General features: G+C 47.2%; 1 protein-coding gene across 1 annotated transcript in view; it reads right to left on the bottom strand.

Moving 5' to 3' along the window:
• Positions 1-538: 538 nt before the first annotated feature.
• Positions 539-26,373, bottom strand: part of Tulp3 (TUB like protein 3) — a 34,638-nt gene continuing 8,803 nt past the window's right edge. The window contains exons 2-11 of the mRNA XM_036182956.1: positions 16,316-16,367; positions 10,665-10,824; positions 9,956-10,132; positions 7,175-7,299; positions 6,779-6,976; positions 5,682-5,794; positions 4,629-4,743; positions 3,382-3,480; positions 2,302-2,473; positions 539-1,432 (exon numbers count right to left, since the gene is read on the bottom strand). Coding sequence (XP_036038849.1) covers positions 1,299-1,432; positions 2,302-2,473; positions 3,382-3,480; positions 4,629-4,743; positions 5,682-5,794; positions 6,779-6,976; positions 7,175-7,299; positions 9,956-10,132; positions 10,665-10,824; positions 16,316-16,367 — 1,345 coding nt within the window. The 3' untranslated portion in view covers positions 539-1,298. The remainder of the gene's footprint in view (positions 1,433-2,301; positions 2,474-3,381; positions 3,481-4,628; positions 4,744-5,681; positions 5,795-6,778; positions 6,977-7,174; positions 7,300-9,955; positions 10,133-10,664; positions 10,825-16,315; positions 16,368-26,373) is intronic.

Raw genomic sequence — 26,373 nt, forward strand, 5'->3', positions numbered from 1 at the left:
CCTGTCTCCCCTTCCACTAGATTAAGACTCTGGAGAGCAAGACTTTCAGAGGTTTGGCCGGTCACTCTGCTGAGATCGCTTCCTACCACCCTGCTCTAAGGACACGGAAGAGGGAGGCTGGGGCATGGGAGCCTTCCCAGACCCCAGGAACAAGCTAGTGCCACATGACCCAGAAAAAGAAAACATGACCACTGATTGTAGCTTTCCTAGCATTGATGGCAGGTGACACTCTACAGCTATCATCAGCATGAGGTAAAAGTAATCAAGAATGTGTTCAGCACAAGTACCTCTTAAAGAGTTGGTCTGGGGTTGGGGATTTAGCTCAGTGGTAGAGCGTTTGCCTAGCAAGAGCAAGGCCCTGGGTTTGGTCCTCAGCTATGGAGAAAAAGAAAAAAAAGAGTCGGTCTGTGGCCAGGTGGTGGTGGCCTTTAATCCCAACACTCAAGAGGCAGAGGCAAGCAGATCTCTGTGAGTTTGGGGGCAGCCTGGGCTACAGAGTGAGTTCCAGGGCATCCAAGACTGTTATACAAGGAAACCCTATCTCGGGAAAAATAAAACAAAACAAAAAATAAAAATAAAGTCAGTCTGCTGCTCCTAAAGAGCAAACCATGCCATCTCTCTACGTCTCTCTATGTATGTTCTGGAAGACGCTCCAGCTTCCAAGTATAGGGGCACACTGAGGCAGGCAGGCAAACCAGAGTCACGGGCCAAACTAGGCCAATGCCCACTTTGTAAATAAAGTTTTATTGGGACACAGCGGCAGTCTTTGTGCACCCGCTGGTTATGGCTGTTTTGTGCTCAAGATGCTAACTGGAGACAGTGCAAGAGACACTGTCTGACCATTGGCTGGGAAAGTCTGCAGGCTCCTGTCTTAGAAGCCAAAGGCAGCCAAGGGAACAGTCCCTTTTTGAAAGGGTCTTCAAAAGAGGAGGCCCAAGTGTTTAGTATTAGAACCTGATTCTGTGGGAAGTGCCTGAGCACAGGGAAGCTACACTTGCCACAGTCGGCTGTGTAGTCAGGAGTCACCAGTGTGCCCAGGCGTCCACTTCCCTGCGCTTTAAGCCATCTCTCACCCACTCGAGACCACATGTGGTCTCTGAAGCTCAAAGAAGGCATGAACGAGTGTGTGCAAGCATGCGTCCGCGTGTATAAACACACACGCACATTCACACACACACACACTCGATCATCCCCGAAAAGGGGCAGACTGTTACTCTCTTTGTCCTGGGGCAGGTCCAGGGCAGCCGCTTTCTGCTCCTGAAGGCTCTGTGGTGTGGAAGTTTGCTGCTTGCTGCTTCTCATTCACATGCCAGCTTGCTGTCAAAGCTGGACAGCCCGATGGCAAAGGCTTGAAGTGCACACAGTGGGTAGTTATAGTCTAGTGTGAACACATCATCAGCCACACGTCCAAACTGCATGACTATGTAGTCGGCTGGAAACAGAAAGAAACGAACATGTTAGAGGTTAACGTGGTGGGTACTGGGGATGGGGCGGACTAACTCTTTAAAATGGCAACTAAGGGCTGGAGAGATGGCCCAGCGGTTAAGAGCACTGACTACTCTACCAGAGGACCTGAGTTTAATTCCCAGCAACCACATGGTGGCTCATAACCATCTGTAATGAGATCTGGTGCCCTCTTCTGGCCTGCAGGACACATGCAGACAGAATAGTACATACATAAATAAATAAACCTTTAAAAAATAAAATGGCAACTAATAAGAGGGGAACCGGCTCAGCGGTACAGCCCCTGCCTGGGATGTGGGAGGTACCAAGGTCCACTCCTCGTACAATAATAAGCAAATAAATAAAGTAGGGAGCTTGTAGTTGGGCATGGTGGCATACACTTGTAATCCCCCAATTCAGGATGAGGCAGGAGGATCACAGCTCCACCGGCTGGGCCTACATAGAAAGACCGTGTCTCAAAAAGGTGAAACCGGAAATTCCTACTTCTGTTCTCCCTACAGACTGGGAAATTATTCCTGACTAACATGGAGGACAGGGGAAAGGCCACAGAAGCTGGCGGCAGTCATCTGGCTGGCTTCACTGGGGTTACTTGCTCTTGGGTCCTAAATGGCCTCACCCAAGAGTTCTTTGCTATGCCACAGAAAGATGCCCACACTCCTCTGGCCCTGTGGCTCTGTCTCTTCAGAGTTCATTTCTTCAGTCACACTCCCTGCTGGCGTGGTTTCCTTAGCCAGTCCTCCAGGCACGGATGGCTTCCGGGCCACGGTGGAAGCGCTCATTTCCAAGTTGGCGCAGAGCACCTTTCCCAGTCCCACCTAGCCCTTCCCTCGCACTTACGGTCATTTCCATGGACTATCTGAAAGTTCTTCACTGACGCCTGAGTGACCCTCCCGTGGAAGTTGAGGACATAGGACTGGGTGTCGTCACTCCACACTGGGGCCTTGTTGTGCAGTTCAATCAGGTTCTCCATGGACTTGTCTTGCCACTTTGAAAGCAAGCTCTCGTGTTCCTGTGGAGGGAAAACGTCTGTCACATCCCCACTATTCTGAGAGCCAGAAGGTGGAGCTTTCCAGAAAAGGTTGAAACAGCAACAGAAAATTGAAGTCAAACATCAGTATGAGCTTTGGGATTCTTTGTAATGTTTTTTTCTACTTTAAAAATAATTACTGGTGGGCTGGAGAAATGGCTCAGAGGTTAAGAGCACTGGCTGTTCTTCCAGAGGTCCTGAGTTCAATTCCCAGCAACCACATGGTAGCTCACAAGCATCTATAATGAGATCTGGTGCCCTCTTCTGGCCTGCAGGCATACATGCCGGCAGAATACTGTATACATAATGAATAAATAAATCTTAAAAAAAAAAAAATTACTGATCTTTGTTTTAATTTTAAGTTACAGACAATTGTGTTCTGGGAACTGAACCTGGGTCCTCTGGGAGAGTAGCCAGTGCTCTTAACTGCTGAGCCATCTCTCTAGAGCCAGCTTTAAGATTCTGATGTGTCAGCGGGCAGTGGTAGCACACGCCTTTAATCCCAGCACTCGGGAGGCAGAGCCAGGCGGATCTCTGTGAGTTCGAGGAGGCCAGCCTGGTCTTCAAAGTGAGCTCCAGGAAAGGCACAAAGCTACATAGAGAAACCCTGTCTTGAAGGAAAAAAAAAAAGATTCTGATGTGCCAGCTAGCATTTCGCAAGTCAACATCTCTGGAACATTCTTCCCATCCTGAGGATCCAGAGCAGAAGAGCTACACGCCAGCCTGGTTCAGAAGAAGCAATGTTTTTTTCTTTTTTAAAAAACTGGTCTCTTCTGTGCAGTATTATTGTATTCAAGGTGTATCACTGTCTAGAGACCTTTGCTGATGGAATATAGTTCTTCTGCCTTTGAGACTTGGTCTCACTGTGAATATATTTTCACTTTACTTACATTTCGTGGCCGAAATGGGATGCGTTCATGATTCATATTCATCCCCGGAATGATCACAGACATTTTCCTAGGACCTTTAAAACCCAGTACATTGGTTTCCTGAAAGACAGTAAAATAAGGCAGAATTTGGAAACGGAAGGGAAGAAGAAACCTCCATCTGATTTACAGGAAACCTTCTCTGGCATAGAAAATGTTACCAGCCTCAGGAGCCCAAAACCAGCTTCAATTCTTTGCTGGAGCTAAACGGAGACTGAGAACCGGACACAGAAGTCAGGCGTGGTGGCACACGCCTGCACATACATGTCCCAGCACTTGGGAGGTTTGAAGTAAGAAGACTGCTTGAGCCCAGGAGTTTGGGGCTAGCCTAGGCAAAGTAGTGAGACCTTGTCAAGGAAGGAAGGGAAGAAAAGAAAGCCAGCCATGGTGGCACACACCTTTAATCCCAGAATTCAGCGGGTTGAAGTAGGAAGGTTGAGAGCTTGAGGCCATGCAGTGAGGAAAATGCAGCAAGGCTAGGACATACAAAAAGACCCTGTCTTAGAGGAAAAAACCAAACTAAAATAACTACAGGAGGGGGAGAGGGAGGGGGAAGGAGGGAGAGGGAGAGAGGGGGAGGGAGAGAGGGAGGGAGAGAGAGAGGGGGGGGAGAGGAGGGAGGGAGAGAGAGGGAGGGAGAGAGGGAGAGGGAGAGGAGAGGGAGGAGAGAGAGGAAGAGGAGGGAGGGGGAGGAGAGAGGGGGGGGAGAGAGAGGGAGGGGGAGAGAGGGAGAGAGAGAGAGGGAGAGGGAGGGAGAGAGGGAGAGAGAGAGGGAGGGAGAGGGAGAGAGAGGGAGGGAGAGGGAAAGAGAGGGAGAGAGAGGGAAAGAGAGGGAGAGAGAGGGAGAGAGAGGGAGGGAGAGGGAGAGAGAGGGAAAGAGAGGGAGAGAGGGAGAGAGAGAGAGAGAGAAAAGAAGGAAGAAAGAGAAAGGAGGGAAGGGAAAGGTTAAATGCCTTAAGACATGGCTTTAATTTTAACCTATCTTTTATTATAGCCTCTGGCCAAAGAGTAAGCATCAGGAAAAGAGAAGGGAGCTTAGTGGAGATTCATAACTGAACTTGGTGATCCAAATCCAACTAAAATACAAGAAATGATGGCAGCGCCCAAAAGAGGATCAGAGAAACACCAAGAGGAAGAAGAGCTGGCTCTGGGCCTGGCTGGCCGCACAGGAGGGCAGAGGAGGGGCTCCGGGAGGCAAGGACGGCACTTACATAGCAGATGGCGGCCAGCTCCTGGCGGGTGTGGGCCTTTTCCACCAGACCCTGGGCCTTGACAGGGTTGACACCATGGTCATACACTGTGAACTTGGTCCCCATGAGATTGGATCTAGTATCAGGAGAAAAAGCTAACATGATGATCTGCATTTTCCTCTTGAGACAAGGATGGGGACACCTGTCTGCCTGCTAGCCAAATAGCAGCATGGACACCATCTTTTCAAAGACCTCACACCACAAGGAAGCGCTTAGATTCCTTTTTCCTATTTGTTTAGATAGAGTCTTCCTCTACATCCTAGGCTGGCCTTGAACTTGTGGTCAAAGCCCTCCTGCTTCAGTCTCCTAAGCACTGAGAGGATGGTCATGAGCCTCTATGTCTGGCCCAAGACTTTCTTTCTTTTAAAATTTTATTTAAAGGAATATAATAAATCACTTATTAACAATTAAGAAATAATTTAATAAAATAAATTACTGCTATTATTTTAGTTATTGAGACAGGGTCTCTCTGTGGCTATCCTGGAACTCATGATCCACCTGCTTCTGTCTCCCAAATTCTGGAATTACCCGTGTGTGCCATTATGCCTGGCATCAAGATTTTCTTTTAACTTTTTTCTTTTTTGGTTTTTTGAGACAGGGTTTCTCTGTGTAATAGTCCTGGCTTTCCTGGAACTTGATCTGTAGACCAGGATGGCCTTGAACTCACAGAGATCTGCCTGTTTCTGCCTTCCAAGTGCTGGGATTAAAGGTGTAAACCACCACTGCCTGGCTAACTTTTTTCTTTTTAAGATTAACACATCTATGTATTTGAATCATTTAAAAACAAACAAACAAACAAACAAACAAACAAAAAAAGAGCAAAGGTCTGGGATGTGTTCAATGGTAAAGCAATTGCTTAACATGTATGAGGCCTTAGGTTCAATCCCTAATAACAGAGAAGAGAATGGGGGTGGTAAGGTGGGAGGCAGGGTGGAAAGAATAAAGAAAACAGCAATTATTCTGAAATTACAGGAATTACGGAAAGACTAGGTTGGTGATCTAAGGCTTCGTCACCTGAGTTTGCCAATGTAACTTTCCCCTTCACGAGACAAATCTGTCGGGTCTGTGGAGACTAGGTAGTTGGATGTTTTGCTCTTTTTCCGCTTCCTACCAGCAAGAAGAAATATCTGAGAAAAGAAAAATGTCAGCCAAACACAAGTCCAGTTGAGGCCATAAATGATTACTAGGTGTATCTATCATGTGCAAAGGGGTCAATTTTAGGCCAGGCATGGCCTAAACATCTTTAATCCTAGCACTTGGGAGACAGAGGCAGGTGGATCTCTATGAGTTTGAGGCCAGCCTGGGATACAGAGTTCCAGGACAGTCCGGGCTACACACAGAGAGAAACCTTGTCTCAAAAAACCAACAAACAAGAACCACAGAATAAAATACATGAACAAAGGAGATCCATCCAGCACTTGGACAGTCGAGGCAGGAGGATCTGAAGTTCATCCAGCAAGTCACCCTCAGTCCAAATTTGAGGCTATCCTGGACTACATGAGATCCTACATAAAGAAAGAGGGAGGGAAGGAAAAGAAAAAAGCCTACCCCTACACTCCTGCTCGGACAGCTCAGTGGTGGGGCAGCTACCATTGTGCAGGGGGCTGAGCAGCATCCTAGCACAGGGAAACACTTTTCCTCTTCCTTAAACTTCAGGGTTTCTCTTTGTAACAGCCCCGGGTGTCCTGGAACTGGCTCTGTAGACCAGGCTGGCCTTGAACTCAGAGATCCGCCTGCCTCTGCCTCCGGAGAGCTAGAATTAAAGGTGTGCGCACCACCACCACCACTGCCCGGCTCCACTTCCTTACATTATGGACAGAAGTTTTTCTAGAGGGTGGGCAGGGGTGAGGAACTAGAGGTCCTGCCCATGACTAGGACTGATCTAATGACATCAGAACAGGATTTCGGGGTACATAACCCTCTTTCAGCTGATGGAGTCTAACCAGTGGGACTCCCCGGGTATATCCAATTCCCACAACAGCCTTGTCGTCCCAGGAGCATCTCAGGGTTAAGGGCGTGGCTTGGTGAAGGAGTGCCCGCCTAGTGCTCATGATGTTTCATCTAGACTAGAAGAAAAGGAGGAAGAGAACGGCCTAGGATGGACCCCATACCTTGCGATTCTCCTCCTTCTCCAGGTGCATATAGTAGGTGGGGAAGAGGCCTCGGTCCATGCCCTTCTTATCCCTGGTTACCCGACACTTCACTGTGACACCCCGAGGGGCAGGACTGTATGCGAAGTCCTCCAAATTCTCCACTTCTCCAAGCTGGGCATCCCCTTGCTGGGCTGTGACACCGGAAGCCCCCGTCTCCTGAAAACAGTTTTATGTGAGCAACCAGAATCGGGTGCAAACTTTATCCCCTGCCACAGACACTCAGCGGACAAAATCCTCCCCGCCTTCCGTCCTCGCCCAAAGGCAGTCTGTTAGTCAAGCAGCGCATCAGGAGCCCCAGTGTGAACACTTCCCTGTGTTTGAGGAACACCACACCAGCTGCAAAGCACAACATACCGAGGCTGCTTTCTGGCCGGCTGCGGAACTTTCTCTTTCTGACTGAGCTGACGGGGAGCTGAGACCGTCCCTTTCCTCCTCCTCCTCGTCAGTCTCCTCATCGTAGTTCACACTACCCGAGATGCCTGGCAGAAGAGGAAACGCTGTCAGCAATGGCCAGCAGGGGTCTGAAGAGATCATGCCGGAATTGAAGAGCTTTTACATTTTTCTTGCTTAAAACATTCCCAGCGAGGTGGCGAGGTGGGTAAAGGTACTTGCTGCCAGGATTGACACCTGAGTTCAATTCCTGGGATCCACATGGTGGAAAGAACTGACTCCCTAAAGTTGCCTGACTGCCACATGTGTGCTGTGGCGCGCGCGCACGCACACACACACACACACACACACACACACACACACACACACACAAATAAAAATGTAATAATGACTCGCTAACTGGAATCAGATATAGTAGTACATGTGTATAATCCCAGTACTCAGGAGACCAAAGCAGAACAGAAGGATCAAAAAGTCAAGGCTATCCTTGGCTATCTAACAAGTCTGAGGCCACCCTGGGCTACATAAGACCTTGTCTTACCACCACCACCTCCTATTACGCTTTAGGCAAACTCCAAAATCTTGCTATGGCCTCTTACATTCTATGGAACTAGAGTCTCCTTTATTTACTTATTTGTTTTTGAGATGAGGGTCTCACTGTGGAGTCCGGGCTGTCTTGGAACTCACTGTGTAGACCAGACAGGCCTTGAACTCACAGATCCTCTACCTCTGCCTCCCTAAGTGCTGGGACACCCCGCTCCATGTCCCACGACAGCTGCCTCAGTGGGCCAGTTCCTGGGTCGCCAGGCCTTGCACTTCCCCTGGGCAGCTTGCCAAGCCAGCCAGCCTGGGCCAGCTCTATCCAGGGACTCTCTGGCACCTGTTTACTTCTTACACAAAACCACATTCACTTATTTTGAGACAGGGTCTCATGTAGTCCAGGATAGCCTTGAACTTGTTATATAGTCTAGAAGGACCTTGAAGGAATGCCCAGCCTCTATCTTCTAAGTGGTGGGATTACAAGCACGTGTCTCTACACAATTTCTCCAGGGCTGGGAATCAAACCCAGGGCTTCATGCAGGCTAGGCAGGCACTCCACCAACTGAGCTACATTCCCCAGGTTACAAAGCCTCAGTCAGAATTCTCTATGAGAATAATGCTCATACAATTATGTACTCAGAACCCATTTTCACTTTCTTTTTTAAACTTTTAAAAATTACATTTTTTTTTTTTTCGAGACAGGATTTCTCTGTGTAGCTTTGCGCCTTTTCCTGGAACTCACTTGGTAGCCCAGGCTGGCCTCGAACTCACAAAGATCCACCTGCCTCTGCCTCCCGAGTGCTGGGATTAAAGGCGTGCGCCACCCCCCCCCCCACCCCCCACCCCGCTTAAAAATTACATTTTAACTTGTTTATTCTGTGAGTGTTTCTGTCTTCCACCACATGGGTTCTGTTCAAACTCTGGTTCTCAGGCCTGCCAGGAAGTGCCTCTGCCCTCTGAGCCATCTCCTTGGTCCTCAGAACCTGTCTTTCTTTCTTCCTTCCTTCCTTCCTTCCTTCCTTCTCTCTCTCTCTCTCTCTCTCTCTGTCTCTCTCTCTCTTTCTTTCTTTCTTCCTTTTTTTGGTTTCTCTGTGTAGTTTTGGTGCCTGTCCAGGATCTCATTCTGTAGATCAGGCTGGCCTCGAACTCACAGAGATCCACCTACCTCTGCCTCCTGAGTGCTGGGATTACAGGCGTGCACCACCACCACCACCCGGCCCGAAGCTACTTTCTAAGTGGATGAACACGTGGACCTGTTTTGGTGTCCAGCTCCTCTACCACACTGCAGCAGATCCCCCAGGTGGGAGCTGGCAAGGCAAGCACCTGGCACACAGCTTTCCTTCTAGGCCTCCACTGTCCTCACTCCACAGCTGAGTGCGGTGGCAAATGTCTATGGTCTCAGCATTCAAGAGGCTGAAACAGGGGGATCTCAAGTTGGAAGCCAGCTTGGGTCCCATAGCAATACCTTGTCTAAAAGAAAAAAAGGGGGGAGGGCAGGGAAACAGGCACTTGATCTCATTATGAAATTTTGTGGTGATATTTTATTTGTGATGAAATGTGATCTTTTATTTGTATGTTAATAAATAAAGTTGCCTGGAGATGAGAGGTCAAATAGCCATTAAACAGAAGTCAGGCAGTGGTAGCCCATGCCCTTAATCCCATCACATGGCAGGCTGAGTCTCTGTGTGGTCAAGGACAGAGCCAAGTGTGGTGACACAAACCTTTAATCCCAGTACCAACCATAGAGACCAGGAGGTCTGTATAGACAGGCAGTGATGAGGAAGTCATGTGGCTGAGCTTACAGTCAATGAGAAGGCAGGACAGGAAGGCAATAATACAAGTCAGGCAGGAAGAAAGTCTGTGGAAGCTACTATGTGGTGGTAAACTAAGGCTAGTTGTGGCTATTACTCTGATCTCTTTGGCTATTACCTCTGTATTTGGTGTGTTTCTTATTTAAGACTGTTTAGAATTTCGTCTACAGGGTTTCTCCGTCAAAAGAAAGGGAAAGCCATATATGATGACTAATCTGTATTTCATTACCTTGTTTTCTCAGACAGTAGCATAAGTGACTACAGTTACCAAGCATCCCCATTCAGATGTCAAAGATGCTGAAACCCCAGGCCACATGAAGCAAGCCTGGGCCATAGATTATAAGCCAACGAGAGAAAGGAAGGCACCCTGCCTTAAACTCAGCATCATCCTCACCGTGTTTTTGGAGAATCTCCTGAAGGTCTGGCTTCGGGGAAGTCTCCACAGGGCTTTCCCCATCTGCGCCTCCTTCCGTGCCCTCTTCTGGAGCAGGGGAGCCCACTGAGAGAACATGAGGCTTGCTTTCCAAATCCTGAACCTCTGGCTTAAGGAAAGCAGCTGGGCCATCAATGCCTAGAAGCAGAGAGAGAGAGACAGACAGAGAAAGAGAGAGAGAAAGACAGAGACAGAGAGAGGGATGGAATCAGAATTGAGCTTGGTGGTTTGGGGTTCTGGTCAGAATCAAGGGCTACCCAGCCATCTCAGATCTCCTTCCTTAATGTCACAAGCACGTTTGTCCAGGACCAGGACCGATTCTATTAACAGGCTTGGCTACTCAAGCCGTACTCCAGAGGTAGGAGTGAGACCAAGAGGTTGGGAGTGTGGCTCAGGGCCAGAGTTTTCATTCACCTTGAGAATTTTGAGAATTCATTCATTTTAGACAGACCATTCATTTTTCATCAAAATCAATAGTTCTAAGGTGGACATGAACTTGAAGGCATCTTCCACGGTTCCCCCCAAGACCCAGAAGGTGACTATAAAGATTATGAAGGTACTTAGGAAGGACACCAGCACTGTCTTTGTGCACCACATCAGTGTTCTCCTGCCTTATTTCGGGTCTGTGAAAATTGTGCATAAGTCAGTTGGGCACTGTCTAAATACACACCATGTAGGATGACATCGCTGCGCGGTGTCTGAGGGTCCACCAGAGGTGTGTGCTCCTCACCACCTCGTGGCTTTAACCGTCGCAGCCTGGCTTCTGGATTTGGTTGTACCATAAGTGGCTCAAGGCGCTTCTTTCTCTGCTTCTTCTCCAGCAGCGCCCTCTAGGGAGAAAATTCAGTATTACAAGGGGCCTACCATGTTGGAACAGTTTAGACTGCTTTAAAAAACAAGCTGGGCGGTGGTGGCGCATGCCTTTAATCCCAGCACTCGGGAGGCAGAGGTGGGTGGATCTCTGTGAGTTCGAGGCCAGCCTGGGCTACCAAGTGAGTTCCAGGAAAAGGTGCAAAGCTACACAGAGAAACCCTGTATCGAAAAACCAACCAAACAAACAACAAAAAAACCCAACTAATCCTAAGAACTACTGCCAACTCCTTTTTCACAAGAAATACAAACACTCCAGTTGGGCACGGTGGTGCACACCCTTAATCCCAGCATCTAGGAGGCAGGCGGATCTCTTCAGTTTGAGACCAGCCCGGTCTTGGAAACACTCAGGCAGGTTTTTCCCTCTTTACTGATGGGGTCTTCCTATGCATTCCAGGCTGATTTTCAACTAACGATCTTCCTGCCCAGGCCTCCCAAATCTTGGGATTACTGGGATGTACTGCCACAGCCAACCTCAGTTTTGCATTGTTGTTCACCTTACCAAAGCTGAAATCAAATGAACTTGGGCCAGAGGTGAGAAGAAAGAAAAGGTAGCTGGGACAATTGAGTTCATCAGTAAAAGCAAAATAAAGAGCCAGGGGCCAGGGTAACCCTGCAGCTGTGGTGACAAACACCATGGCCCAAAGCAACTTGGGAGGGAAGGCTTCATTTCCATTTACAATCCTTCAGAAAAGGCAAGTCAGGGCAGCAAAGAGGAGAAAAGAACTGGAGTGGAGGTCATGGAGGAAGCTGCTTACAGGCTTGCTCCTCACGGCTGGCTCAGTTTTCTCTTCTACGCCCCACCACCATCCCAGGGATGACATCACCTACAGGCCAATCTGATGGGAGCAGTTTCTCAACTCAAGTTCCCTCTTTGATGACTCCTGTTTGTGTTGTCGGCCCAAACCAACTTACACACCATATATGTGTAAAGTCATGGTTATCAGGAGGGTGGAAACGCAGAGTGCGCTGCCACTCACGGGTCTCAGCTACTTAGGAGACTGACGCTGGAGGACATTGATCCAGGAGTTCATAGCCGGATTGGGTGATAGGGCGAGATTAAGTACCCCCAAACCAAACCCAAACAATGGCAAGATAAAGCAAGAAAGTCAGGCAAAAAGGCATAACAAATATGAAGAAATGCCCCAGTAAGATAGAAAGGACAGCACTGTCACATATACTATTTTTAAATTATATTTACTTTATTTTGTGCATAGTCTGCCTACATGTATGCATGTGCCCCACATGCATGCCTGATGCCCACAGAGTTCAGAAGAGGGAGGCAGGCCTCCTGGAACTGGAGTTACAGACACATAGAAGAGTCTGTTTTTGTTGTTTGTTTTTTGTTTTTTGGTTTTTTTGAGCTGAGGATCGAACCCAGGGCCTTGCGCTTGCTAGGCGAGCGCTCTACCACTGAGCTAAATCCCCAACCCTGTTTTGTTGTTTTAAGCTATGACCAGCTTAGCACTGTTAGTCATTAGGGAGATAAAAACTTCACACACACACCAATAAGTGCTGGAGACCACAAAGAAGCCTCCTGCATCAAGTGGTTCAGCATCCCATCTGCACTGTACCCAGTCTTGCAGAAGTTAGGGGTGATTTAAGTCTACAGAAGGGCAGGCAGAAGCCATGAGCAAATGCTACACCATTTCTGTGTTGGAGACAAGGTCTGGCATGCAGCTGAGGCTGGCTTTGACTCTGTGACTATCCCATGTCTATCTCCTCTGTGCTGGGATTACAGGCATGCATTAACATGCTCCACTAACCTTTGGTAATTATTAAAGAGTCTAGGGGAATCTCAGGTAAGATCAAAGGGATCATAATTGATGGCCTAAGAGAGATACTGTCCTGTTTGGTATCCTTGACGGGGATTGGTCCTTGCTGACCTCCATGGTGGTAAGAGTCATCCCATCTTTGCTGCCTTTTCCTCTGTGCTGTGCAGGTGACCTGCTCTTTCTCTGCAGTCGCCCGTCTCCCACCACTGAGTTCCGGACGCATTGGTGGCCACAGCAACTGTACTGCAGGATTCAGCCCACACCCTGGGCCTTCTCCCCAGGCCTGCCCTTAGGCGTTGACTAAATTCAAAACTCACCATTTTCTGGGCTAGACTCACTGTGCTTGTATGCCATCAGTATTCACTGTAGACCCCATGCAACCTCACGTGATTATTCAATGTTTTTGACAAATGTTGAAAAAATCAAATAAGAAAGCAAATGTGAATGCAATGGATGTCAGGTCTAGTTCTAAGTTGCCTAATCACAGATATTACTACAGAGCACTGCACACTCCTCCCTTCCTTCAAGCATGTGATGAGAGACTGCTGTATGTCCCTAGGCTAGGGAATTCTGATGGACCGATCATCAAAATATACTTAGTGGGAGCTGGGCATGCTGGCCATGCCTTTAATCCTAGCACTTTGGGAGGCAGAGGTAGGCAGAGCTCTGAGAGTTCAAGGCCAACCTGACCTACATAATGAGTTCCAGGTCAGCCAGGACTACAAAGAGAAACCCTGTTCTCTCTCTCTCTCTCTCTCTCTCTCTCTCTCTCTCTCTCTGTCTCTCTCTCTGTCTCTCTGTCTCTCTCTCTCTCTCTCACACACACACACACACACACACACACACACACACTCTCTCTCTCTCTCTCTCTCTGTTTCTCTCACACACACACACTCTCTGTCTCTCCTTCTCTCTCTGTCTCTCTCTCTCTCTCTCACTCACTCACTCACAGTGGGGGAAGGGGAGCTGGGGAATGGGAGGGGGAGATGCCTGGATGGGTGAAAGTGCTTGCTAGGCAAGTCTGCTCTAAGCTCAGATGCCCAGAACTCACATAAAATCTAGATGCAGCAGCTCAGGTGTCTGTAATCCTAGGGTGTCCATATGGGGAGATGGGAGGCAGGGACAGGCGATTCTATAGAAATCTTGAGCCAGCTCATCTCGATGGCTAGATGGCTTATGCCATCCAGAAACCCTGTCTCAAACAAGGTAGACAGGAGACAGGTGAGGACTGAGACCCAAAGATGGCCTTCTTACTTCCTTATACAGGAACAAGCACACAAATAAACAAACAGGGTATGAAATATCAAAGTGCCCCATAAATATGTACAATTACTATGTGTCAATCAAAAATAAATGTATCTCTTAAAATCTGTCCTTGGGGGGGGGCTGGAGAGATGACTCAGTGGTTAAGAGCACTGACTGCTGCTCTTCCAGAGGACCTGGGTTCAATTCCCAGGACCCACACAGCAACTTAGAACTGTCAGTATCTTCAGTTCTGGGGGACCCGGCACCCTCACACAGACATACATGCAGGTAAAGCGCCAATGCACATAAAACAAAAATAAATTAATTAAAAAATAAAATCTCGGGGCTGGAAAGATGCCTCAGTGGTTAAGGGTACTGACTGCTCTCTCAAAGGACCCGGGTTCAAATCCCAGCACTCACATGGCAGCTAACAACTGTCTGTAACTCAAAGATCTGACCTGCAGGCAAAACACCAATGCACATAAAATAAAAGTAAATAAAAAATAAAATAAAATAACCGGGCGGTGGTGGCGCACACCTTTAATCCCAGCACTCGGGAGGCAGAGGCAGGCAGATCTCTGTGAGTTCGAGGCCAGCCTGGGCTACCAAGTGAGTTCCAGGAAAGGCGCAAGGCTACACAGAGAAACCCTGTCTCGAAAAACCAATAAAATAAAATAAAATCTCTCCTTGGATTTTATTCCATGAGTCCAGTAAAGGGAAGGAACACAGCAGGCGGTGTGGAACGAGCCTGCAATCCCAGGACTTGGGGACTGAAACAGAAAGACAGCTGGGAGTCTATGGACAGCCTGGACTGCAGGGAGACTGTCTCACAAACCCAAGCCCTTCCCACACTGAAAGTAAATAAATGAAATGTATATTAAAAAAAACCCCGTAAACAACACCATTAAAAAATTTAACAGCACAGCAACAAGCACAGGCCACAATTTTTTTTTGAGACAGGGTTTCTCTGTGTAGCCCTGGCTGTCCTGGAACTCACTCTGTTGACCTTGAACTCAGAGATCTGTCTCAGACCAAATTTTAGATAAGGACAAACTGTTAAATGGAATTGCTCCAGTTTGGACATGGCCTGCAGTGTCTCCCAGAGATGCACAGTGTAGTCATGCTGAAGGATGGGGAATGGGAACAGAGGCCGGTGATGCAGCCCCAGAGAGGCTGAGGCAGGACTGACTTCAAGGAAAGCCTGGGCTACACAGCAAGTTCCAGGACAGCACCAACTACAAAGGGAGAGAAGCTGTGGCCTGGTGAAAGGGTTAAGTCATCCGTGGGCCTCTGGTGGGAGGGACTGAGGCAGTTCCTACCCCAGGGCGTCAGTAGGTTCCAAGAGCAGGTAGTCATCAAAAGCATCAGCTATGGTGGCCCACTTCTACAAACCCAGGACTCAGGCAGGAGGATCATGAATTTGAGGGCCCCGCTGGGCAATGCAGTGGGTACCTATTTCAAGAACCAAAAAGCTGGGTGTGGTTGAACACGCCTTTAATCCCAGCACTCGGGAGACAGAGGCAGGCGTATCTCTGTAGTTTGAGGTCAGCCAGGGCCTGCTATGCCCCCAACCCACCCACCAAGAAACCAAAAAGAAAAAAAAAATCCTTATTTTCCTGCCTTGTCATGTGACTGCTCTTCTGTACACAGCTGTTCTGTTCCTTGCTGCTTCTCTGCCGTGCCGTGATATAGCGGACGGGGCTGTGCTGGCTGATTTTATGTCAATCTGATATAAGCTAGAGGTATTTGAGAGGAGGGAATCTCAACTGAGAAAACGCTTCCATAAAATGTGCCTCTAGGCAAGTCTACAGTGCACTTCCTTCATGTTCTACTTCAAGTTGTAAGATGAACATGGTCCTGGCGTTTATCCCAGCCATAGCAACCTAAGACAGGGGCGTCACCAGACACCAAACAAAGCTGCTACATCTTGGACTTTAGCCTCTAAAACTGTGAGCTAAATAGGTTTCTTTTTTAAAAAATAATGTCCCCAGTCTCTGGTATTTTGTTATGGCAACAAGAGACAGGCCAATACAACTTGTGTTTATTTATTTATTATTGTCATTATTTCAGTGTTTTGAGGTAGGGTCTCCCTATGTAGCTCAGACTGGCCTTGAACTCACAGTGACCAACCTCTCTAGAGCTGGGATTACCAGTTAGTGTTACCATGCCCAGCTACAATATTCTTTTATTCTTGTAGAAGGTGCCAGGAGATTTTCAATGATCATTAACAAAGCCAGTTTATAGCTACCATCTTCAAATCACCCTGCTCTGGCCACAGCCCAGAGCTTTGGCTCGGCAACTAGGTTTGTACACTGTTTAATGAGTAGCCACGAGCAATCCTGCTTCCTAGTCTTTCTGTGAGACCCTGTCATGACTTCAGAGGCGAGACTGTCAGTTCCAGTCAGTGTGGCCCTCCAGGAGCCCTGCTCACCTGATTGTCCAGCCTCAGCTGTCGAAGTCTCCGTGTCTCATCTTCAAAGGCACTGTCTCAAAAACAGAAAAAGAAAGCACATAAAGACTCAATCATTCTAAAAGCCTGTCCATTTCCTGTTTTTCATACACCCATTCCACTGGGCTAACTGGAAACAATGGATTCTGCCTTAGAGGAAGCGCCTGTTTCCAGGTGATGCCTACCCTCAAGCAAGATTCACCCACCACCACACAGGCCCACTCACCACCACCCAGGCTCTAGAGGCCCAGAGGAAACCAGAGTCTACAAAGGCTAAGAAGATGCTAACACAAACCCATGCAGGGGAGATTTACTTTTCTTCCCTTCCCTGCCTTCTTTCTTCCCTCTCTCCTATTTTGTTTCGTGCAGAGGACGGTACCCAGCAGGGCTTTGAGCCTGCTAAGCCTGTGCTCTGAGCAACACCCAGCCTTTTCTTTCTTTCTTTTCGTTTTTCGAGACAGGGTTTCTCTGTGTAGCTTTGCACCTTTCCTGGAACTCACTTGGTAGCCCAGGCTGCTCAAACTCACAGAGATCCACCTGTCTCTGCCTCCCGAGTGCTGGGATTAAAGATGTGCACCAGCACTGTCCAGCCTGTGTGTTTTTTAAAAAAGATTTATTGATTTATTATGTATACAGAAGAGGGCACCAGATCTCATTACAGATGGTTGTGAGCCACCATGAGGTTGCTGGGAATTGAACTCAGGACCTCTGGAAGAACAGTCAGTGCTCTTAACCTCTGAGCCATCTCTCCAGCCCTCCTTTTTGTTTTAAACTGTGCACCAATACTCATCCTGTTCCAAAACAACCCGGCCTAAGTGTTTTGTGTGTGTCTTGCTTTATTGATTCCTTAAAGCAACCCTATGAATCAGGACTGACTTCTCATACTGAAGATGAAGAAGCAGAGGCTTGGAGACTCGTGCCAAAGTTTAATAGCTAGAGCTGCCAGGCGGTGGTGGCGCTTGTTTTTAATCCCAGCACTCGGGAGGCAGAGCCAGGTGAATCAAGTAGGTCTGCATTAGTAAAGTTTGTTCTGCAGAGAAATACTAAGGACTACACAGACTGACACCACTGGGAACCAGAAGAAGGCATCACATCCCCAGAGCTGTAGTTACTGGTGGCTGTGAGCTGCCATGTGGGTGTCAGCAGGACTGAACTCAGGTCCTTTGGAAGAGCAGCAAGTACTCTTACCATTAAACTACCTCTCCAGGCTCCCCTTTAATGTATGCACCCACCCACCCACCCATCCACCCAGTGTTTGGGGTAGCAATAGAGATTGAATCCTGGGCCTTGGGCAGGCTAAGCAAGTAATCTACCACTGAGCCACACTCCCAGCTCTGAAACAGACTTCTTGTTAGGAAAAAAAAATGGCCAGGCAGTGTTTGCACACACCTATAATCCTAGCAGTGGGGAGGCAGAGGCAGGCAGATCTCTGTGAGCTTGAGGCTAGCTTGGTCTACATAGTGAGTTCCAGGTCATCAGTACTATATAGTAAGACCTGTCTCAAAGACAGAACAAACCTGGCTATGGGTATAGCTCGGTGATAGAAGGCTTCAGACATAGGCCATGCACGGGTTGGAACCCAGTACTGCAGAACAAACCAAACAAAGGAACACACAAGAAAACCATTGGAGCACTTACAATACCAGCCCCTCCTCCCAGCTGCAGCCCACTTCTGGCCTTGCCTATGCCTCCTGCATTTCTCCTGAGATGTTTCTATTTCCATCACATGTTCTTAAATCCTAGTGCATTAGTACAGGGTTAACGGTGTTGGCATCCAGTGGGGATTAGTGTAGATTTGCAAAGATGGCATCTAAAATGACTGAGACAAATCAACCCATCATGAACAGTATAAGACCATCCCCTCTCCTCACCACACCTCCCAAGTGTTGAAACCTCCACAATGCTACACTCTGACTGAACATCCCAGAAGCCTCAAGCATTCCTTTCGGGTTCTCTAACAGTCAGTACGCTGGGCGTGTCTTCAAGGCCGCATCCAGACACCATTCAATTCCTTCCAGCAAGCCTGGGCAAGCTGGGCAGATGTAAATAACAGGGTAGCATGAAAGCATTCTGACCTGAACAGAACAGAAAATGGATGCTATAAGACTATAACACGTATACATCATAGCTACAGGAGTTCTAAATCAAGCCATAGGCTGAGGACGGGGCCCAGTGGCAGAGCGCTCGCCTAACAAGTACAAGGCCCTGAAAATATAAAGACAAAGTAAATTGAAACTCATTTAGCAGAAACTGAAATGAGCTCTTAATGGCAGGACCCTCTCTCCAGCCCCTACTCCCACAACTTCAATAGTTTGTTTTTCTTTCTTTCCTTTTCTGGTCCATCCTCGGGAAGCCTCTGCTCTTATGACCTACGCAATTCCCCAAAGCCCCACTTCCTGAGACCATAACTTGGCTGACTCCACTCACTGTGGTGGAAGGGTATGGGACACACACGTTCACATCACAGGACTTCACAGAAGATGGTCGGGGACCAGAGGGGAATGGTCAAGGAGAGAGCTGAGTGAGCACCTAACTATGATGAAGACTGCCAAGCTGGGCATCGTGCTTCCCAGGACTCTTCTTGCTTGAGGCCAGCCTAGACTTATACAGTAAAACCTGTCTAAACAACCAAGCCAAACACTCACTTAAGATCTCTAGTAATGAGGTGCTGAGGCATCGTGTTCTTTTGTTTTGTTTGTTGTTGTTGTTTTTCGAGACAGGGTTTCTCTGTGTAGTTTTGGTACCTGTCCTAGAACTCACTCTGTAGACCAGGCAGGTCTTGCACTCACAGAGATCCACAAGCCTCTGCTTCCCAAGAGCTGAGATCAAAGACATATGTGCCTGACCACCGCCCCGCTTAAATGTTTGGGGTTTTCTGTTTATTCTTTAATGTGAGGGACCACTATTAGATGAGAGATAAATGGGGTGAAGGGCAAAGGTTACTTCTGAACTTTTTTGGTAACTTTCTTTGCAAATTTAATTTCTTTCTCTTTCTTTTTTGTTTTTTTTTGTTTTGTTTTTTTTTTTTTTCCGAGACAGGGTTTCTCTGTAGCTTTGGTGCCTGTCCTGGAACTCACTCTGTGGACCATGCTGGCCTCTAACTCAGAGATCCACTTGCCTCTGCCTCCAGAGTGCTGGGATTACAGGCGTGCGCCACCACCGCCTGGCTTCTTTCTTTCTTTTAAGTAATAATTACAGACAGAGTTTTAGGAAGAATGGGTGTGGCTAGTGAGCTAGGGAAAGGCAGAGATGCAAAAGTCAATTTTTTTCCAAGTAAAACAGTAAGAGTTACAAAATAAGACATTTTGATAAATGTTTATTTTATATTGATATATTTCATATATCAATTCCTCTGCCCTTGATCTGCCTGCTTCTACTTCCTTGGTGCTGGGATTAAAGGAGCGGACCACCATGGCCAGCTTGTCCTTGAACACTGCAACCAATTACACTCAGGGTATTTCTGGGGAGCTGAGAGAAGGTGAACTGTGAGGATATCTGCCCAAGATCAAAGAGAGCTGGCTCCATCACCAGAAGACCTCTCTCCCCTCTACTGCTGCTGTAGAGCGCTTCCTGACAGACAGCTTGCTTCACTGTTTCGAACCCTCACTGATCTTCAAGCACCTCCACCTCGAGGCCTTACTCACAGTCCCTGCAAGTTCTCTGGAGCTCACTGCAGCTGACCAATCATGAGTGACTGCTCCACCAGAGAAGGATGCTGAGTGATTGAGTGCTGCAGTCAAGGATGGAGAGGCTCAGCAAGCCCCTGAGGTCCTGGAGGGAGCAAAGCTACTCTGCAGGAAGGGAACAGGAAGACTTGCAGAAAGTGATGGCAGTGAGACCCAGTCATGGCTTTCCTAGGAGGGACTGGAGCAAACAGTTCCTTTACTGGTCCTGAAGATCACCAACGCTGCTTGTCAGTCTCAGACATTAACAGTGAGGAGACAAGGGAGAAAGAATGGCTTATCAGGACACTAAATCAAGAAACACACTGGGGTGAAGCCACAGTGACAAAGCTTATGGGAAATAAATCACTTGGTGTGCACCAAGGAAGTACTGGTCAGAGGTTATGGGAAAGGCAAAAGAAAAGGTTTTAATTTAAAATGACTCATATTACATTTACTTAGCTATTGTGTGAGGAGTGGCATCCAGAGGCAGGAGGATCTTTGTGAGTTAGAGGCCAGCCTAATCTACACAGCAAGTTCTAGGATAGCCAGGATATATAGAGACTGTCTCAAAAAGAAAAAAAAAAGAAAGAAAGAAAAGGCAAATGTAATATGTGAATGGCTGTGGTGGCCCAAGCCTACATCCCAGCACACTAAGGAGATTCTGTATTGTGCAAGGCCAGCCTCAGCTACACTGCTGGCCTCTCCTGGGGAGGGGACTTGATTATTCTGCACCATGTCTCCATGACCATCAATCAACGCATTCGGAAGATACCTGAGATGAGCAATCAGACTCCCCTGCCTGTGATTTTGACATTGGAGCTCAGGGATCCAGTTTCGTACGGGCTCTCTGAGGACACTGAGACACATCTAAGCAAGGCTATGTGGTTCTACAATCATTAAGCAGCAACTGCGGGGTATAAGAGACAGGCATTCTGGTCCTGCTCTGTGCTCTCAACTACTCCACTGAAATATGTATTAAAGGTGACTGTCGCTTTACATTTCAGTAGTCATCAAGAACACTAGGCCACCTGCAAATAACTGACACCCCACAGACCTACAGTATCCCTCTATCCTGGGTAAGATGGGCAGTGAGTGGGAATCTAAAGAAAATGAACACTTTAGGAAATTAGCTCTTTCCTGTGTGTGTGTGCGTGTGTGTGTGCGTGCGTGCATGCGTGTGTGTGTGCGTGTGTGTGTGTGTGTGTGTGTGTGCACGCCCATGTAGTCTATGCACCTATGTATATATAGGTGCATGAACTTGTGTCCATGTATGTGGAGTGTCCCATTCTCTCACTCTCTGCCTTACTCCCTCGAGGCAGGGTCTCTCACTGAATTTGCAACTACCCTGGCATCCAGCAAGCCCCAGCAATCCTCCCTGTCTCCTTTCCATACAATGCTGGAGATAAAGGCCCATGCATGGTCACTTCCAGACTTTTTCATGGATGCCAGGGGATCTGAACTCAGGTCCCCAGGCCTGCACAGCAAGCTCTCTAAACCACCGAGCCATCTCTCCAACTCTTCAGAATCCAGACCATGCTGCTGCTCAGGACACAGTACCTGTGGCAGTCACCCCGGCTCCCAGTCAGACAGAAACTGGAGGGCATCTCCTAAGACCACTGCCTGACTCTCTAGCTAACAGACTTCCAGGTACTTGGTTTCTTAGTTCCCCAAGTGAGCACCTTCTGCTGGCACACTGGATAACCAGACATATCAAAGAACTACATTACGCTGACACATTCTCTTCTCCCTGCTTCCTGCTGGGGAATGCCAGACAGCCTGCCAGCAGGCTCCTCTGCAATCTGTAAGGAAGGACCCCAGCTCTGCTGCACGGGCCTGAGTCTCTCAGAGCCCCTGCTGCACTGCTGACTTTCCGTCCATCTGTGGCATTAATTACACTGACCATAAACTTCTTACCCCCAACAGTCCACCTCAGTGTCGCTCTCAAATCCTACACCTGTATTCTTTCCAGACATGACTCTTTACATTTTCCTAATAATTTCTTCTTAAGTTCTGAAAATTTCCATATGCTTTTCAAATTAATGTACCAGCACTTTGTGTATTTCCAACCACTGATTCATGCTCTGTTATGTGGTGACCTCCTGTACCCCACGTCCCATTGCCAAGGGATCCTGGCAGGTATCATGTGAGATACTACATGACATGTGTAAAAAAGAATAAGTTCTTAAACAATGCACAGCTAGCTTCATTAAGTTATGTTTATGACCAACATCTGGAGACTTGGCTGTGGGAGAACTGACAAGACATGTGGATGGGGCTGTTAGAAAAAGTAATTTTGGTACTGCACAAAGGAACAAATAAAACAATTTCCTTTTTGTAAAAAGAGTGTGTGTGCCAGCAAGCACTTAGTGAGCATACCAGGCCAAGATGGCCTCAGTCTTTTTTTTTTTTTTTCTTTTGAGATAGGGTTTCTCTGGAACTTGCTTTGTAGACCAGGCTGGCCTCGAACTCACAGAGATCCACTTGCCTCTGCCTCCCGAGTGCTGGGATTAAAGGCATGCGCTGCTGCCGCCGCCACCAGGCTCGCCTCAGTCTTTTATTCCTGATGCAGGTAGAGATTGTGTCTCACCCCATTGGTGGGAACTTGACTTCAGAATCTGACAACTGGCTAATTGGTGTGAAGAGGAAGCAGAACGTTCAGGGAATAGGACCCTTGTCCAGCTAGACATTTTTTTTTTTTTTTTTTTTAGTTTTTTGAGACAGGGTTTCTCTGTAGCTTTGGAGCCTGTCCTGGAACTCGCTTTGTAGACCAGGCTGGCCTCGAACTCACAGAGATCTGCCTGTCTCTGCCTCCCACTGCTGAAATAGACCTTTGACGCAAAAAGATCAAGGGCTCAAGGTCATTTTGGTTAGCCTGGGATAAATGAGACACTGTCTCCCCTAAAACAAAATAAAAATTTCAACAACAAAAACCCCAAACTAGCCAGGGTGGTGGTGGCACACGCCTTTAATCCCAGCACTTGGGAGGCAGAGCCAGATGGATCTCTGTGAGTTCAAGGCCAGCCTGGGCTACCAAGTGAGTTCCAGGAAAGGCGCAAAGCTACACAGAGAAACCCTGTCTTGGAAAAAAAAAAAAAAAAAGAAAAGCAAAACACCCCAAACTAAGCAAATAATAGACATAAAGGGAATCTAGATGAATCCAAGAGTCCAGGCAAGACACAGGAAAGGGAAGCAGAAGCAGTAATGAAGACAAGTCACCCACAGCACAGACAACAGGGGACAGATTCCTTTTTGGCCCCACACAGCCCTGGTCTTTGTTTCTTAGGGATTCCTTCTCTTCTATAATTCTTTCAATTACCAAGGACATCCTGAATTTCACACCTTGCTAAGGGAAGTTAGACAACAAAATGTCAAACAAAAAGGCCTTTCAAGTCTCCAATGTATGGACACAGAAGCCCGGAGTGGATCTAAAGATGCCTACAGAGAGTCAGGAAGCGAGCAGGGCCTCCTGGAAGGTTCTTTGGCAGTTGGCATAGAGATGAACACAAACAATCAACAGCAGGCCAGTATATAACCAGGCCTGCTTCCTGCTGCCTCCTCACTGAGACCAAAACAACGCACACCTCCTTGTGAACTGTTTTCTCACTGGAGAGAAAATGCAACTAAACTGATGTATAAAATATACAGAAAAGACAAAAGCAATGTATTTAAACAGGAGATCTGCCAGTAGAACTAACTGGTCACCCTCAACAGCCATGCTGTCCCTCAAAAGTGCAGGGAAATTAGGCTCCCCCTCCAGGGTCCTTGCTATGCTCCTAAACACACAGCACAATATTGATTTTATTTTCTGATTTTACTACATTTTGCATGTGTGTATATTTGGGCCTGCATGCCATGGTGTACATGTGGTCGGACAGTTTCCATGGCAGCTCCTAACCACTTACAGCCCAGTTCCAGGAGATGCAGTGCCCTCTTCCAGTCTCTCAGGCATGAATGTGGTGCACATACATACCTGCAGGCGAAACACACATATAACATAAAAATAAAGAAGTCTTTTTAAAAAAGGATCAATCTAGGAACCTGGGTAGCAATGTGAATGTCACAGGCCTACCTACGGGCACCTCACGAACAGACACATGCCCCCTCTATACCTTCTGGAAGTCTCTCACATAGATGTATCTGCACGTTGAGCACAATATTGCATACCCATGATACCTGTACTTGGAAGGCTGAGGCAGAAGGATTTGAAAGAGTTAAAAAAACAAATAAGTGCTTTTTTACATGAAAAAAAAAGCAGAAATGTTGCTGTATAAGCTGGAAATCTAAAACTCATACCACTACTGCCATTAATGACGTGAACTCCAGAACATGCTCAAGAAGGACTGGGGTTGGAGAGATGGCTCAGTGGTTAAGAGTATTTGCTGCTTTTACAGAGGACCCAGGTTCAGTTCCCAGTAACCATATGGTGGCTCACAACCATCTGTAACTCCAGTTCCAGACGACCCCATGCCCTCTTGTGAGCTCTGCAGACACCAGGCACTCACATGGTACACAGACATACACTCGTGCAAAACATTCACACACACAAAATTTAAATACATAATTTTTTTTAAAGGACTCTGAGTGTCTTTTAAAAAATTATGTGCTCGGCTGGAGGAGGAGGTGTGGCTGGTGCCAGCACAGGCATCTGGGTGCCCTCGCCTCCCCAGCCCACATCAGCATCTTTTATACTGTGTTTATGTTACAGCCGTGGTGTCAGGAGAAATACTCTGCACTTCTCTGGGAATTCTTGTTTTCACTACGACAGATCAACTTCCAAAACAATGATCTGCTGAGCCCTTCACCGACCCGCATAGCAACCAGAAGACCTGAAACACTTGGAAAGCTCAAAAGAAAAGCAGAATTCAAAAGGAATTCAAACAGCTGGGCTTTCTAACCATACTCAGTCTTGTAAATGGTGCATGGTATACAGAACACAGACCATTTAAATCAATGTTTAAGAGGAGAGAGAAAGAGAGGAGAGTAGGAATATAGAGGTTTATCATGAATTTTTTGTTTGTTTTGTTTTTTGAGACAGGGTTTCTCTGCGTAACTTTGCGCCTTTTACTGGAACTCACTCTGTAGCTCAGGCTGGCCTCGAACTCACAGAGATCTACCACTTGCCTCTGCCTTTTGAGACTGCTGGGACTAAAGGCGTGCGCCACAACCACCTGGCTTATCATGAAATTTTGAAATCCCCGTTAGGAAGAATCTTCTCATTATCCTAACTAATTACAAAAAAATTACAAGAGAAGGTGATGATGTATGCTTTTTGCGGGGGTTTTTATTTTATGGAAAAAAAAAAAAACTTTTTAAAGGCAAACTTTGGTTTGAAGTCTCAGGCAAACAGTGTATACTTCTGTTAGTGGTGACAAAGCCAGAGTCTATCCGGATGGTGACTCAGAGATGCGGCCAAGCTGCCCACTGCCAGGACACCAGCTTCCTCCCTGTTCTCTGGTTTCCACCTCTGCTTTCTTCTGCCAGATAAAAGGTAAGTGTGGCCTTTCAGCCATGCCGCAGCATCTACCAGGTAAGAAGCATCTGCTGCCTCATTAGTCAGCATGGGGTTAGGAGCCCATTATCGTGGTAAGGGTGGTTTTTAAACAATTATTAAACTTGGAGTACTGCTAAATAACTCAGAGTCTTTGATTAAAAGTCACTTGAGAGCTGAATACTGATGAACCTTAGTACCGCCAATGTGCTACCTCTTTCTATTACACCTAAAATTAAATTTTATACAAAATTATATTTTGCTAGCCAGAACTCTTGAACTCAGCAACTATCAATCAAAATGTATTCCTCCCCGCCTCTTCTTGAGAGTCATGTAGCTCAGGCTAGCCTTAAACTCATTATGTAGCCAAGGTTGGCCTCGAACTCCTGATTCTCCTGTCTCTACCCCTCAAGGATAGGGTTACAGACAAGCACCACCACATCCATCAAGGTTTCTTTTATTATACACTTACGATAGTTTCTGAGGCAATCCTCAGTCACATCCTGAAGTAAACAAGCAGTATGCTTATTTTCATCCACAAAGTATTAGTTACAAAACCTTGGTTATTACAGTATTTACTCTCATATGCAAATTAGCCACTTTTCCCCCCTTCTCCAGACAGGGTTTCTCTGTGTAGCCCTAGCTATCCTGGAACTTCTGGCTTTAACAACTTTTTTTTATTTGTTTTGTTTTAATGAGACAGTGTCATCCTATGTTGCTCAGGCTGATCTGGGCTTGTACAAACTTTCCCCCTAGAAAATGACCCCACACTTGGGAGGCTGAGGCAGGAGGGCTGTCATATAAGTGAGAGACCAGCTTCATTCTGCTCTAGGAGCCCAAGCAGCTAGAATTACAAGTGAAATTAAATAAAATTCACCTTGTCCAAA

This window comes from Onychomys torridus, chromosome 3, assembly GCF_903995425.1.
Source record: "Onychomys torridus chromosome 3, mOncTor1.1, whole genome shotgun sequence".
NCBI classification, from domain to species: domain Eukaryota; kingdom Metazoa; phylum Chordata; class Mammalia; order Rodentia; family Cricetidae; genus Onychomys; species Onychomys torridus.